At 42.3% G+C, this 17,321-nt stretch overlaps 1 protein-coding gene across 1 annotated transcript in view; it reads right to left on the bottom strand.

Annotated features, from left to right (window-relative positions):
• The window catches only part of LOC134343989 (protein FAM149A-like), a 93,045-nt gene extending 76,307 nt beyond the window's left edge, over window positions 1-16,738 (bottom strand). The window contains exon 1 of the mRNA XM_063043016.1: window positions 16,194-16,738. Within this exon, the coding sequence (XP_062899086.1) occupies window positions 16,194-16,738 (545 nt within the window). The remainder of the gene's footprint in view (window positions 1-16,193) is intronic.
• Window positions 16,739-17,321: the final 583 nt, after the last annotated feature.

The following is a 17,321-nucleotide window of genomic DNA, read 5'->3' as shown; positions in this document are numbered from 1 at the left end:
CCTCTTCACCCTGCTCCAACAACGCCGTCTTCGCTGGTTGGGCCATGCACACCGCATGTCAGACAGAAGGATCCCGAAAGACCTGCTGTACGGGGAACTAGCCTCCGGCAAGAGAGCATAAGGGCGGCCCATCTTCGTTTCAAAGACGCTTGCAAGAGAGACATGAAGTCACTGAAAATGGACATTGAGAGGTGGGAGGACATCGCAAGCGATCACTCTCACTGGAGGTTGGAACTACGCAGAGGTCTAAAAAGAGAAGAAGAGAACCTGAGGCTTGCTGCTGAAGAAAAGCGCACTCGTTGGAAAAACAGCACCAAGACAACACTGGAGGACAGTGCCTTCAAGTGCAGTCGCTGCAGCCGAGACTGTCACTCCCGTGTAGGACTCTACAGCCACAACAGACGCTGCTCTAACACAGACTGAAGCAAGACCTTCCAGGCGCAGATCCATGGTCTCGCGAGACTAATGATGCCACCAGATGTATGTAGCATACAACCCTGAGATTAGTCTTCCCGCAGACAGCCACGAAACAAAGAAATATCATGGAACCCATTCAAAGAAAATATCAAACACCCAACACACACAAAAAAAGAACAAATCGTGCAAACGGCAAAAAATTAGCAATAACACGCAGAATATTAAACATCAAATTGTAGAATTCTTGAAACAGTCTAGGAATGTTCAGTTTAATTTAGCTCTGTGTCGATTGTTAACTGCTGGCCGCAAAGCCAGTCCATCCCAATTAAAATTGCACAAAATAACAACTAAAAAGTAGAAATAACCAGAAACCAAAAATACACAAAGAACTTCAGTGTCTTCTAAAAAGGAGTCTAATCCACATATCCGTGCTAATCAAACCTTCCCCAAGACCGAAGTGTGAGAGGGAAAGGGAGTCCAGTCAAATGCAGGCAGACAGCTCTGAATACCCGGTCACCCTCTGATCTTGTCCTCATTGATTTCAATCTTACTCAACACTTTAATCTGCAGATTGGTCGAGAATTGGAGCCGATCATGGGTTCGCACTCCACCATTAGGCCATACATTCCATTCTCAGCTTCACTCTCAACCATGCCCAGTTCCCTCGGAGACAGTAAAAGCACCACATTGCTCAGTCTGCCCAAAAACACATTATAAAAATGTAAATTACAGGCTCCAATCGCACACAGTTTAGTAGTAGAAGTATATTTAAAAGAAGGAGAAGTATTTTCATGAACTGTAGGATGGCGCCATCAGTCATGTTGGTCACTAGCAGCATCTTGCCTCATAACCCTCTCCCCCTGAAGAATATTCAGCAAATGGTCAGAGACATCCTCGACTCTGACACCTGGGAGTCAACATATCATCCTAAAGTTTCTTTCGCAACTACGGAGTTTCCAGTCTGTTGCCCTAACTACGGAATCTCCTATTACAACATCTCTCCACCCTCCACTGCAGAATTGGCAGAGGTTCTCAATAGTGTATCAAATGCTCCTTCTCTATTTTAACTGAACATTGGCTACTGGTTGCCAGGGGTCTATAAGGATTTACACTGCCTCAAGAAGACACTGAGCATAGCTTTGATTCTACTATTCTGTCTGCCTGGCAAACTCTACCCACAATATTCCATATTCCAAGATCTGTTTTGGGATCAGGTATCGAGCATGCAATCTATGTGGATGGCCCAACATTGGCAAATGAGAGTAACTAGGTCTTGAATGCTGAAATGGGAGAAGTCACCAACTTGCTACAGATGCCGTCTCTGCAAAATCCTCAAGTTACTGGTAAAACAAGTAGCACAATATATTCTGCCACTCCTGTACTGACCTCTACTGGAGATTCACAGAACAACTTGAGCCCTACTGATAATACCCAAGTGAAGTCAAACAACTCCCAGCGTAATTCAAAGTTCAAAGTAAATTTATTATCAAAGTACATATATATCAGTACATACAACCATAAAATTCATTTTCTTGCAAGCATGCTCAATAAATCCAATAACCATAATAGAATCGATGAAAGATCACACCAACAGGGCAGACAACCAGTATGCAAGAGGCAACAAACTGAGCAAATACAAAAAGATCTTCTAAAAATAAATAATAATAACAACAACAACAATGAATAGGTAAGTAAATAAACAACCAACCAATAAACATCAAGAACACAAGTCCATAAAAAGTGAGTCCATAGGCTGTGGGAACAGTTCACTGATTGGGCTACTGAAAGTGAGTGAAGTTATCCCCTCCGGTTCAAAAGCCTTATGATTGAGTGGTTATAACTGTTCCTGAACCTGGTGGTATGAGTCCTGAGGCTCTTGTACCTTCTTTGTGATGGCAGCAGCGAGAAGAGAGTATGACATGGGTGGTCCTGGGAGGACTGCTGATGAATACAGTCTCCGTGTATGTGCTCAATGGTGGGGAGGGCTTTACCAGTGATTGACAATGCCATATCCACTACTTTTCATAGGATTTTCCCCATTCAAGGTCTTTGGGGTTTCCAAATCAGGTATGATGCAGCCAATCAACATACTCTCCACCACAAAGTTACAGAAGTTTGTCAAAGTTTTAGATTTCGTACCCAATCTTTGCAAATTTCTAAGAAAAGGCTGCTGTGCTTTCTTCATAATTGCACTACGTACTGGGCCCAAGATAGGCCCTCTGAAATGATACCACCTTGGAACTTGAAATTGCTGATCCCCTCACCTCTGATCCCCCAATGAGAACTGACACATGGACCTCTAGTTTCCTCCTGCTGAGCTCAACAATCAGCTCCCTGGTCTTGGTGATACTGAGTAGGAGGTTGTTGTTGTGGCACCACTCAGCCAGATTTTCAATCTCCCTCCTATATCCTGATTCATCACCACCTTTGATTCGGCCAATGACAGTGGTGTTGTCAGCAAACTTAACTATGGCATTAGAGCTGTGCTTAGCCACACAGTCATAAGTGTAAAGTGAGTAGAGCAGAGGGCTAAGCACACAGTCTTGTGGTGCATCTGTGCTGATGGAGATCATGGTGGAGATGTTGTTGCCAATCCGAAATGACTGGGATCTGCAAGTGAAGAAACTGAGGATCTAATTGCACAAGGAGGTATTGAAGCCAAGGTCTTGAAGCGTTGGAATTTGACCATTGAATTAGTTTTGAGGAGATAATAGTTTTGAATGCTAAGCTGTAGTCAATGAAGAGCATCCTGATGTATGCATCTTAACAATCCAGATTTTCCAGAGATGAATGAAGAGCCAATGAAATGACACCTGCTGTGGACTCGTTGTGCCAGTAGACAAACTGGAGCAGAACCAAGCAGCTTCTCAGGCAAGAGTTGATACGTTTCATCACCAATCTCCCAAGGCACTTCATCACAGTGGATGCAAGTGCTACTGATGGACAGTCATTGAGGCAAGTCACCTCAGACTGCCGAAGTGAGAGGATAAAGATCTCAGTGAACACTCCAGCCAGTTGAATAGCCTAGGTCTTTAGTACTTGGCCACGTACCCTAGCTTGGCTGGATGCTTTCCCTAGGTTCATCCTCCTGAAGGATGCTCTCTCGTTGGCCTCAGAAACTGAAATCGCAGGATGTGGGAGTTTGTGATGGATCCTCCATACTTAGATGGTCAAATTCCAACAGTGACTGATAATTTACTATCTTAGAATAGCAGAAAACCTGCCAGGCCAGCCAATGAACAACAAGATGAGCTGCACCCTCTTAAAGGAGAGAGTTGATAAAACAAGTAGGGCTAGGTGACACGAAGAGTAAATGCATAGATCCGAGGACTTTGCAAAGGAAGTGTACAGGTTAAATAAAGTAAGCTGAGAGACCAATTCAAAGTAATAGGCAAAGCGCTGGAAATGCTCAAAAGATGTGACAGCATCCATGAAGACAGAAATAGAGATGGTGACTCAGGTTGATGACTTTCCATCATACCTGAGGAAAAAGTACAAATAAAACAAGATTTAAAGCTGAAGGTTGAAGAATGAAACGAAATATTCACCTTCAAGAAAGAGCCAAGAAAAATTGTTATAAGTTGTGCCAAAAACTAAAGAATTCTATCATATCCCCAAATAATTATTGCCTAGTTTCTATGGGTATGAAACTGAGTGTTACAGTGCTACGTTCCGTCCACACTAACATGGATGTGAATGTTGGACAATATCAAAGCAAAATGAAGGAAGACACGAAGCTAAGAAATGTGTTTTTTATGCAGAATGGTGAAAATATTTTGGAAGGACAGAGTAACAAATAAGAAAGAGTTGCAAAAAGATGGTATAAGATGAGAACTGATATCATCAATCAGGATATGGCAGCTGGAATTTCTGGGGCACGTACTGAAGAAAGAGAAGCTCAAATACCTTGCAGTGATGGGAAAAACTGGTGGAAGAAAAAGTCGTGGTCAACAGCTCATGACATTCATGAGTTACATCAAGGGATAGACAGGCAAAGGTTTTGAAGATCTTATCAGAACTTCTCAGATTAAAGACAGATGGAAAACCATGATCCCCCACGTCATATGACACGCTGCATAATGATGATTACTTAAGCCATTAGCAGTGAAGTACAACTTTGTCTTCCTAAACTTGAATTAAGAGAATAAGTTGTTATTTACATCATCATGCTGAGGATGGGGCATTTGGTATACAGGGTAGACAGAATGTGGAACGAGACAGCGAGAAAGGACAAGCAGCTTACCAGGCAAAATTACAGTCACTGGGATGAGTTGAAGTATAACATGGGGCAAAAATCAAAAAAGGTGATGAATACAGGACTGAACGGCTATATTTGAATGAACACAATATACAGAATAAGGTAGATGATCTTGTAGTGCAGTTAGAGATTGGCAGGTACAATGTTGGGGCCATCACTGACTCATGCTGAAAGAAGATCATAGTTGGGACCTTAACATCCAAGGATATAAATCGCATCAAAGGGCAGGGAGATAGGCAGAGGGGCTGGCTGACTCTTTTGGTTTAAAAAAAATGTAAGCAAACCCTCAGACATGACGTAGGAACAGAAAAAGTAGAAATTTTGTGGGTAGAGTTAAGAAACTGCAAGGGTAAAAAGACCCTAATAGGGTTATATACAGGCCTCTGAACAGTAGCCAGGATGTGCGGTACAAATTACAACGGGAGATAGAACAGGTATGCAAAAAGGGCAATGTTATGCTGGTCATGGGGGATTCTAATATGCAGTTAGATTGAACTAGAATGAGTGCTGTGTAATGAACTAGATATGATTAGAAAGCTTAAGGCAAAGGAACCCTTAGAAGACAGTGATCATAAAATGATAGAATTGACCTTGCAATTTGAGAGGGAGAAACTCTCTCTAGGCTTGTGCTTGCTGGAGTTTAGAAGAATTGGTAGTGGGGGGGGGGTGAAATCTCATTGGAACCTATTGAATATTGAAAGACCTGCCTAGATAGAGTTGATGTGGACATGATATTTCCTATAGTGGGGGAGACTAGGACCACAGGGCACAGCCTCAGAATAGTGGGGCATCTATTTAGAACAGAGATGAGGAGGAATTTCGTTGGTCAGAGGGTATTGAATCTGTGCAGGCCAAGTCATAGGGTATATTTAAAGCGGAGCTTGATAGGTCTTGATTAGTAAGGGTGTCAAAGATTACAGGAAGAAGGCAGGAGAATGAAGCTGAGAGGGATAATAAATCAGCCATGATGGAATGCAGAGCAGACTCAACGGGCCAAATCGCCTAATTCTGCTCCTATGTGTTATGGTCTTATCTTATTCACTTGTAAAACTGTTGAAAACGTGTGGAGTTGACATTCATTAAGTTTAAAAAAAGACATCCCTTTAAATGGCCTCATATGATTAATCTGAAAAACTAGATAGGTACTGTACACCATTTATTTTCCACTTTACTGAAATGTTCTAAAAGTAAAATGTCTTAAAACCATTAAGCATTTAAGAGAAAAGTGAACAAGCTACATCACATTATTTTAATTAATATCATTGATAATTTGATTATCCATTTATCTAAAATCTTAATTGCAGAAATCTTCACATAAACACAATTATAAATGTTCCCGAGTGTATAATAATTTTTCAAGTCAACGACTTACTCGATCTTTCATTATAGTAAATATTCTTTGGAAACAAAATTCAATTTACACAATGGTTGCACAATTCAATGCAATTTCCTTGGACAAAAGAAAAATTGTTTTTAAAAGCTACATTTTGGAACTTAATTTACTCTGGGGACAAAAAGTTTAAGAAACAACCCTGTAACTATTACTCTAATAAATTCTCTCACTTATGTCTTCTAAAGTAGGGAGCAGATGAAATTGGATTGTTTAACAGACAAGTCCATCATGGATGACAGAACCAATATAACTGGCTTTACTACCTATCCTACACCAGACACTTTCCAATTGTATCATTATTTTTCAATGTACACAGGCAATTCTGCAGATCCTGGAAATCCAAAGCAACACATACAAAATGCTGGAGGAACTCAGCAGGTCAGACAGCATCTATGGAGATGAATAGCTAGTTAACGTTTCATGCCGAGACCCTTCTTCAGAATTTATTTTCTACTGTTGGAACACTAAAAAGTCAACAAGGCTGTTTAAAATGCAAGTAGTTGGTATAAATGTACTCGATCCCTTCCTGTCAATTCTTAATATAGATGGAAGTGGGAATATGCAGCTTCTTGAGGCCTGCAAATTTATTTATTATAGCAAATACAAGACATGTCTGACAAAACTTAAATGAATACCTGTTTGGAAAAATAAAGTATTTATTTTTCAACAAAATCTTTGTATAACCATTGCATAATAGATTAGCCACATAGAAATCATTAGTTACTAGCTTATTAAAATTGTCCTCATTTAATCAGCAACAGCTTTTTTATGCCTGGAGAGCAGCTTATAATGCACACTTCTTTGTTTTTTTTAGGTTTCAGTAAAGAGTTAGGGCTCAGGTTAGGTTTAAGGACGGGGATGAGGGACAGCTAGAGGTCACAGACAGGAAATGAAGAGTAAGGGGCAGGAGTCACTCCAGGCTGGGACACCCCATAGTCGAAGCCAGTAATCCCAAAGGTTGGGTCAGCAGGCACTGAGACCATTATTTCCTAAATTGGCAAGTCACAGGTCAAAGGTCCACCCGGGTGGCCCATCCTGGGCCAGAGGTCCATAAAGTGGAAGTCACAAAGGCTCACTGGGGTCAGAGGTCCATATGAGTTTGGAAGTCAAGATCTGAAGGTCAAATCTATGACTGGCAGGTGCTGGGGTTGACATGGACTAGATGGACTGAAGGGCCTGTTTCTGTGCTGTACCTTTCTATGACTCTGTCAGCAATGTCTGAAAGGCAAAGCCAAACATCTAAGTCCAGAGGAAGAGCTCAAGGTCAAAGTTCTTGGGTCAGCTTGTCCGGAGCTCAGAGGCCTGATGTCTGCGAGTCCAGGGCCAAGGCCTGGAGGTGGCCTGCCCTGACGTTGGAGGCTTGTCTGTGGGCATGAGTTGGTGGGAGGACGAGATACGAGCTTGCTTTGCCATTGTTGTTGCTGTTTTGAGTTGTTCTCAACATATGGAGCATGTCAAGTTAGAGACAGAATGTGTGGCAATACTTGCAGGCTAGCCCCAGCTTAACCTAGGGTATGTTGGTTTACACTCTTGGAAATGGTCATTAAATCTGATACTAAGGGATTAAGGGACCGAAATTCACCTTTGAAACCTTAAACTTCAAAATGAGATGTGACAACTAAAATAAGCTGACAATAATGCACCCTACACTTCCAGATTGGATTGTCTCAGTGTGATCTTTTGTGTGAAAATAAAGTCCTGAAATATTCCACATTAAAAGTAACTCAGGTGCAGAATCCAGCAGAGGCTGTGTTTTAGTTCTCATTCACAGAGGTTTCTCACTGACCGTGGACTTTAAATGCATAATTTTGTTTCCAAAAGTCACTAGATAATAGGTATGAGAAACTGAAAAAGCCACTGTGATCCAAAGCATTACAAGTTTTATTCTGGGTGCTTTCCATTTCCCAGAAAGACTTTCATTTGGTGAATTGATCTTATTTCCTTTACATATAAATGGCATGAGCAAACCATTCCTTGTGCCCCGCAGGCATCAATATTTGATCAGACAATTTGGAAATGAAATCATACTACAAAGGACTGGGAGTAATAGGCTCCTGCTGCTCACAGGACAGAAGGTGCCTAAAAGAATGTGGAAAAGTGATTATACATCTCTTCTTTGATAAATGGTTCCTATGGGATTTTTCCTGGAACGATTAATCTCTGCAGAGATACAAGGAGGTGACAAATATATTGGAAGCAGATGGAATGCAGCAAGGACTAATGAGCCTGTTAAGTAGCACAAATGGACTATGAAGAGTGTGCTTAGTAATTAAGCATTGATTGATTGCTAAAGCCAAAGGACTGTCTTATTGCAATCTGATATTAGCCAGAGGCAGAAGTTGCCAGGTATATGATCATCGTGTGCAAAATATGATGTCAGAGGTAGCATTCATTCACCTCTGGACCAAAGTGTACAAAATAGCTCATATAACTCACACACAACATACAAAGTTCAAAAGTTCAAAGTAATATTACCACAAATAATAAGGTGCATTTACAACACTAATCAAAAAGTAAACAGTATACACTACTGGTGCTCCATACGTGATGAGACCTGAGTAGTTGGGAGTTCAGTCCTCTCTCAGCCGGGGGGGGGGGGGGTGGAGTCCTTGCCCAAATGCTACGGTACCTCCTGCACAATGGTGGGGGGAGGGGGGTGTCAAAGAGATTGTTGGACAGATGGGAAGAATTATTGACAATGCTAAGGGCACTGCATACTCAGTGCTCCTGCTAAATATCTTGGATGGGTGGAACAGAGACCCCAATGATCTTGTCAGCAGGCCCCACAATCCTTTGTAGGCTCTTGTGATCAGATGCCAAGCATTCCCATACCAGCCACTCATCATGGCACTCCCAATGATGTTCCTATAAAAAAATGGTTAGAATTTGGTGGAGGGTGGGGAAATGATGCTGTGCTTTCTTGGCTAAAGACGTGATGTTGTGGGACAAGGTGAGATCATCCCAAAAACTTGGTGCTTCTAACTCTCTCCATGGAAGAGCTGTTTATGTGCAGTGAAGAGTGGCCAGCCTACACCTTCCTGAAGCCCACTATCACCTCTTTAGTCTTGCCCACATTGAGACTCAGGTTGCTGTGCTCACACCGTTCTACTAGTTGCTCTACCCCCTCTCTGTACACCATCTCATCACCATTGTTGACGACGCCAACTACTGTTGTATCATCAGTGTCATGCATTAGCATCGTGAACAGCAGCAAGCTGAGCACACAGCCCTGGGGTGGCAGGCAACAATGCTCAGCGTAACGGAGCCAGAGATGCTCCAGCCAATACAGACTGGTGTCTTTCTGGCAAGAACTCCAAGATCCAGTTACAGAGAAAGGTGTTGAGACCCAACAAGGACATTTTGCCCACCAACTTCCGAGAGATGATCGTATTAAACACTGAGCTGAAGTTGATTAACAGCATCCTGGCATATGGGACACTATTTTCCAGGTGGGACAGGACAGAGGCTCAAATTTAAGCGATAAGCGAACTGGAAAGAGTCCAATGGAGTAGAAAGATTGGATTTAATGTGGTCCATAACCAGCTGTGCTTTGAGGTCAGTGCCACTGGACAGTAGTCATTAAGGCAGGTTACTGTCACCATCTTGGGCACCAGGATGATGATAGCTATCTTGAAGCCTGCAGGGACAGTGGACTGTTCCAGGGAAATGTAGAAGAAGTCTGTCAGAACCTCTGTTAGCTGGACTGCACAGTTCCTCAGCACCCAACCAGATATGTTTTGGCAGCTTTACGTGGGTTCACTCTGGCACGATCATCCTCATATCAGCTGCAGCCAGCCTGAATGCCTGCCCCTTGGGGGGTGGGGAGCCCCCGACACACTACTCCATGCATCAAATCACATGCAAAAGACATGTATCCTATCAGTGATAAAGGTGTTACTGGCATTGATGTACAGGGTTATAGTCTGAATACCCTGTCACATGCGACTTGTGTCTCTGGTGTCACAGAAATGGCTGTGTATTCTCTATGAATAATCACATTTTGCTTTCCCGATGGTGCAGGAAAGCGCAGCTCTTACTGAATTATCTTGGTTAAGAGATGACATCTGAACCTCTTTACATTGGTAAAAATAGGATATTTCATCTCCAAACTCTGAAAAAAAATGGCATGCTCTGTAAAATCCAGAGCATGTTGGACTGCACCTGCAAGGTCACTGGAATATCCTCTCACCTGGAGGAGACACTGATTGATTACGTGCACCTTCATTTGGACTGTGTGAGCAATTCTTTTGCTCCACAGCAAGTATCACAGCCAACGGATTGCAGCACTCATATGGAATCTGAATTGTGAACATTTAGGAACAAATCTGTGCCTTTAAGGCATCACTGATCTTCACTTAGGTGGAGCATGAATGCAAAGATGTATGGTAAATTACTGTACGGTTCCAATTTAAAAGCACGCAAACACCATACAGCTACCCAGTCACAACTCCTACCCTTTGCTTACCTTAGAATCTACTCTGCTTCAATACTAAACTTAACATCCAGCCACTGGAAATAATTAATTTTTTGAGCACTGAATAGGGGATACTCCCTTAGAAGAAAATGCCAAAATTTAAATGGATGGTCACACCTACTTCCACTTATTTCAATAAATTGTCAGAAGATGAACTTAAATTTCTTTGAGGTGCCCCTGGTAAATGAGACAATTGACTGTGAAGCTAGAAAATGATCTTTTGTTAAATACTAAAACTGAAAGCATGAAGATCGTAAACCGGTGTGATGACCTCAATAGCCAAGGCTTATGGGATAAAATTCATGCTCCAGTTACACATGGAGCATCTTCTGTTTCTACAGTCCAATGAATATTCATGAAATAAGCTAACCATTCCTTTCTTATGCAATAACAAACAAATTAATTATCTTCTACAAGTGTTATGTTTAATTTCACAATTTGGAGCATTTCACTCATACTAATTGACAATCAGTGCTCCATACTACAGTAAAATTAAGATAAGGAATACAAAAAATAAGCAACAAATATTAATGCTAATGAGGAACCAGATCTTCTAGATTCAGAATGAAAACCTACACCTAACTGTTCTTTAACTTTTTTTAATTAGTTACTTGCACTCTAAACTTAACTATGACAGAGACAATTAAATATTGAAAACTTTAGTTTAAACCTTCAGCTCAAGTTTTCAGGTCTGTGAATGGCAGGTTATTAGATATTTCATTGTGAAGAAGAAATATTATACTATGTGAAGTTTGGCTTGGTTTGCTGTTTTAATTAAATTTCTTCCCAACTGCTGTGGTCTGCTCAATGGTTTCTCACATCAATGCAGTTTTCAACTTGCAAGCTATCTTCCCATTGTGATATTTTCACTGAATAGGTTATACACCCTTAAAGCAATCATGAACTGGGAATCATAAACTATATTTTTGTTGACTTAGAAGGATTTTTTTTTGCTGAATGAGCTGCTAAAGGGAAAGGTCAGCAGAATTACTGAGTTAAGAAAATCCTTTAAGTGCATCACTGCCAACCTCATGATTGACAGATTTTGCAATGATCTATAGTATTTCATCTTATTAACTAAACAGTTATCCTGCTCAGTTGTTGTACACGACATATTACAGTTACGATATTTTCAAATGAACAGACTCCTTCAGCAACACATACAAAATGCTAGCAGAACTCAGCAAGTCAGGCAAAATCTATGGAGAGGATAGACAGTCGATGTTCGGGCAGTGACCGTTCACCTTCTTTCAAGGAAACTATATTCTTTGTGTTCTTTTTCATTAAGGGGAAAAGAAAGCAGTGTAATTAAATAATGCTATGAACTATGTAAAAGGGTTTCTATGCCAGTATGTCAATTTTATCCTGAAAATTTTCCAAAGTTAATAACAACAAATAACTAAAACAAAAATTATACCCTACTATGGATTTTATGACACCCCAAACCAAATACACAAACTGTGATCACAATCCATTCAGAACACTGCTAATTTACTCAGAAAGGCAATCCTTCCTTGATTTTTATGTGCTAAATAATTTGTTAGCATATTCCAATGATTTTAATACATCTTTGCACTCAGTCTAACAATGGTTAAGCAGTCACAGATATCTGACATGCTTGAGTTGCTGCTGCAGAACATCGCCAATCATTAGTAACAAATTAAGCCATACTTAGTGAGTGTAGTTGCTTAAGGTTGTCATAGCTGGGGGAGGTAGTGGAGATAAACTCCGACTACCTATTAAATGCTCACAAAGGCATGCATCTTAAATAGCCTCTGACAACCAAGTCTAGTTCCTGGCCTTCACATGTGATTTAACTACTAAACCAGTAGAACTGTTTCCACTGATGGAAGGGTCAGAAGGATTACTGGCACCTTAAAACCAGTCGCTTTGGGGTCATCAGCCATGGCTGGTAGCTCATCTAGAAGGAAAACTCGGATCTTAAATCTCCACTGCCTTGTAGCTGTACCACTCATGGACAAGGCTTCCAGAATAAACCCCAGAGAAAAAATCCAGAGCTGGAATCCCTAAGGCCCTACATTGAGCTCAACGCTGACTGGCAACTCCTGTGACACCGTTGTTGCCAAACTGTATCAGTCTCTGCCATTCCTTTGGATTCATTAACTAGGTGGAAAGGGGGAGCCTGCTGCATGGGCAACAGCTTGCTTCCATATCATATTGCCCTGGCTTCCCTATCACGTAGGCAGCTAGGACGCAATATTCATGGTTGGCCCCGACCAATGGAAAGCCTCAGTGAGCGTTAATTACCCAGTGTTAAATATCCAGTGGAACTAATATTTTTTTTAAATACAATTATTTTATTTTATTTCATTTCATAATTCAATCTTTTTTTCTACATGATTGATTTGGAATATGGGATACTGTGATCATATTACAGTGATTTAAATGTAATGTAATTCATATTAGTTGTATCCTTATGAATTTTGTATTTGTATTCATTCAATTTATATAATAAAAATACTGAAAGAGAACTAATAATTTTTAGCTCATGAACAGAATATCATAAATATACCCCAATTCATCCATTAATGAATATTCTGAACATACCACTACCTACTATTCTGTTCATATGCGTAATTATAATTTTCCAACAAATAAGCCACCTATTGATTCGTCCTTCCCTGAATATATACTTTCATTTAGAAGCTTAAAATAAAAGTGAAATGACGCAACACAAGTTGACTTGTGCAACGGGAATGTAAGCAGAGAGAAATGTGATTCTCATAAATTGTTCAAAGCAGCATGATAAAAGCTGGTAAAAAGAATAATCTGTTTTATAAATAGGGCATAGAACACAAAGAGAAGTTATGGTAACCCTGTCTAAATCATAAGTTAGGTCTCAATTTATATATTTCTGGATACCAAATTGAAAGATTAAAGCTCATTAATATCTAAAAGTGGATGTTCATATCAGAGTGATGATGGAAACCAACTCCCATTAATACACCAGGGAACTGCTTCCTGCATTGTCTCTAAACTTACTCAATTAGCCGGAAAACGTATCACAATACTCTGTAACATCTATAAAAGTGAGAAATACATTGGAATATTAATTGGACTAACATTCAATAATTTGGAAAACTGCCAGTCCAGCACCAAAACCTTAATTCTACCAGATTAAACAAGTTTTACTGTACTAGAGTCAAAGAATAATACAGCATGAAAACAGGCCATTCAGCCCATCTGCAGCCTCCCTGACAGTTCCAGTTGCCTGTGGTCGGCCTATAACCTTTCTCCTCCATGTAACTATCCCATGCCTCTTCAATGTTGCAATACTGCCAGCCTCGCCCACTTCCTCCCCAGCTCATTCCAGGTACAGTACTCACTACACACTGTATAACCAAGTTAGCTCTCAGGCCTCTTTTAAATCTCTCCCCTCTATCTTTCACCTGTGCCCTCTAGTTCTGGATTTCCAACACTGAGGATCATAACCATCCACTCATCCACACCCCTCATGATTTTATAAACTTCTGGGAGGCCACTTTTCATTCTCCCACACTCTAAGGAACAAAGAGCATGCATGGCCAACCTCTGCCTATAAGTCACGCCATCTAGTAAGGCAGCATCCTCAAATCTCTTCTGCACCCTCTCCTGTCTTTCCTATAATAGGGTGAGCAATACCGTACGGAATACTCCAAGCAAACAAATAGAAATACTGATAGGCCTGCATTATAATCTTAAAAACAGACGCAGAAATAACAAATACACAAAGCTCATCCCCCTTTCCTACAATACTTCCAGCAATTAAATGGCAAGAACTATTGTTGGGAAAGACCGGTGAGCTACAGACAGAAATCTAAAGACTGAACATGATGGAATAAATATTCCGATTTAAATAATCGCAAATCAGAACATTATTCCACCATAAACAACAGGAATTCTGCAGATGCTGGAAATTCAAGCAACACACATCAAAGTTGCTGGTGAACGCAGCAGGCCAGGCAGCATCTGTAGGAAGAGGTGCAGTCGACATTTCAGGCGGAGACCCTTCGTCAGAACTAACTGAAGGAAGAGTGAGTAAGGGATTTGAAAGTTGGAGGGGGAGGGGGAGATCCAAAATGATAGGAGAAGACAGGAGGGGGAGAGATAGAGCCAAGAGCTGGACAGGTGATTGGCAAAAGGGATATGAGAGGATCATGGGACAGGAGGTCTGGGAAGAAAGACAAGGGGGGGTGACCCAGAGGATGGGCAAGAGGTATATTCAGAGGGACAGAGGGAGAAAAAGGAGAGTGAGAGAAAGAATGTGTGCATAAAAATGAGTAACAGATGGGGTACGAGGGGGAGGTGGGGCATTAGCGGAAGTTAGAGAAGTCGATGTTCATGCCATCAGGTTGGAGGCTACCCAGACGGAATATAAGGTGTTGTTCCTCCAACCTGAGTGTGGCTTCATCTTTACAGTAGAGGAGGCCCTGGATAGACATGTCAGAATGGGAATGGGATGTGGAATTAAAATGTGTGGCCACTGGGAGATCCTGCTTTCTCTGGCGGACAGAGCGTAGATGTTCAGCAAAGCGGTCTCCCAGTCTGCGTCGGGTCTCGCCAATATATAAAAGGCTACATCGGGAGCACCGGACGCAGTGTATCACCCCAGTCGACTCACAGGTGAAGTGTTGCCTCACCTGGAAGGACTGTTTGGGGCCCTGAATGGTGGTAAGGGAAGAAGTGTAAGGGCATGTGTAGCACTTGTTCCGCTTACACGGATAAGTGCCAGGAGGGAGATCAGTGGGGAGGGATGGGGGGGACGAATGGACAAGGGAGTTGTGTAGGGAGCGATCCCTACGGAATGCAGAGAGAGGGAGGGAGGGAAAGATGTGCTTAGTGGTGGGATCCCGTTGGAGGTGGCGGAAGTTACGGAAAATAATCTGGCGTTGGGAAAACGCTGAAGTCCACTATTAAGGAAGCAACCATGTCCCGGGACTGTGAAAAGTTCCCGTAACAAACAAGGATCTACTTCCGTGTGAAGCAGTTGATGCCAGTTTCTGGGTCATCCTGAAGACAACACCTCCAGTAGAGAAACCACATTTCCAACACACACCATTCTGATGAATGGTTTACATACAGGAATCTCTGCCGAGTCTGAAGGTCGATTCCATCACCCTCGGGCTTATTAATCAGCACTGGCTTCCAGTAAAGCGCCGGCTCAATTTTAAAATTCCCTCCTTGATTCCTCCATGGTTTTGCCTCGGATCTCTGCTAACTTTACAATACCGAGATCCTTGCACTCTGATTTTAGTTTCTTCAATCACTCCACCATGTTAGCAACTAAGCCTTCAGCTGCCTGCTCCAAAACGTTGGAATTCCATTCCTAAACTGATTCACATCGGGTTTTTTCCCTTTATTAAGACGCTCTTAAAATCAGTCTCTTCGACGAGGCTATTGGTCACACATCCTAATAACTTCCGTAGCTGAGTTTCGAATTTTGTTTAACGGCTGTCTCAGCAAGAGTTTTACTAACGCCAAAGATGCTACATAACAAAAGTTATCTACAAACGCATAAGTAACAGCATAACACAGGCAGACCAGGAATCGAAGCCAACAAATCACGATCAAACCAGCTTTCCAGAGAAAACGAACCTGAACTTAAACGCCAAGTCTCGCCCTCCCGCCTTCCCCATGCCGCGGCCCCTTACTTTGCGTTGTTACTTTCCACCGACTCGGTATCTGTCAACCACTCCTCGCCGATGTCGGGCAAAGCGAACGGATACTGTTTGATGGGCGGGTTCCAGCCAACGTTCTCCGCGACGTGGACGGGAGACCTTGCCGTGCTGCCCATCACAACACCGGCGGCTTCACTGTGAGCTTGCGCGGTTCTCGCCGCACCTCGACCAACCGGGCTGCAGCTCGGCGTCGGTCTCGCTGGGGCCGAATTGGCAGCCCCCGTGCTCAGGCCGGCTGGTTTCGTCCCGCTGGCCGAGGGGAGTGGGGAGGCGCTGCAGACTTTCAGTGCGGCAGGGCACTCTGGGCCGGGGGCTGTTCCAGACAGCACGGGGGTTTTCCCTGAGACACTGAACAGGGAAGAAATGAAAGGCGTCGTTTTGGATACTGAGGCTGGCGGTCCACGAGGAGAGGCAGGGGACCCGCTGCTTGAAGAACCAACCGGAGGCACCACAGGAGAAGCAGAAGTGGTGAAGATTTTTGCAAAGATAGTTCCCAAGTCCAGCACTGCAACCTTCATTTTTAAAAAGTATATACATAAATTAAAACCAACCAGCTTCGGATACGCGGATCTGAACACCAAGGAGAGTTTCGACTTGATGAAATTTAATACAATCTGGCTTCCCAATTTGTTGCGAGAGAGGGAGGGGAAGAAAGCTACTTAAGGCGATCTGCTTTACTAATTTTACTGAGGTTCCACGAGACCGTGGCGACGAGTTTTTCCGCTCAACGAAACTGGAGTCTGTGCCAATAGGCCGCACTGTACCCATGGAGAGGTTTAAGAAAACAGTCTTGATGGACAGTTCTGCGGGTTTAAACTTCTATTACAGATAAATCACAGGTTGAGGAAATAGCTGAAGTCTCTCACGTTTGTTCATAAAGTAATAAATCTGCGGCGGACAGTAACAAAAGATTGCTAATCAGAAACAGTTGGCTGGCTAATGTGTCTGTCAGGTGACAACAGCAGCACAGGTTGCTATGCGAAACAAAACCTTCACTTCTGGTTGGTCCCGCACCGATAACTAAAGAGAGGCTCATGTATCCCGTGTATTGAAACAGATTTCTCTATTTTGAAGGTGCGAAGTATCTATTTAGCTTAAAGT

The sequence above is a fragment of the Mobula hypostoma genome, chromosome 3, assembly GCF_963921235.1.
Source record: "Mobula hypostoma chromosome 3, sMobHyp1.1, whole genome shotgun sequence".
Taxonomy (NCBI): Eukaryota; Metazoa; Chordata; class Chondrichthyes; order Myliobatiformes; family Myliobatidae; genus Mobula; species Mobula hypostoma.
This window is presented reverse-complemented; position numbering and strand designations above follow the sequence as displayed.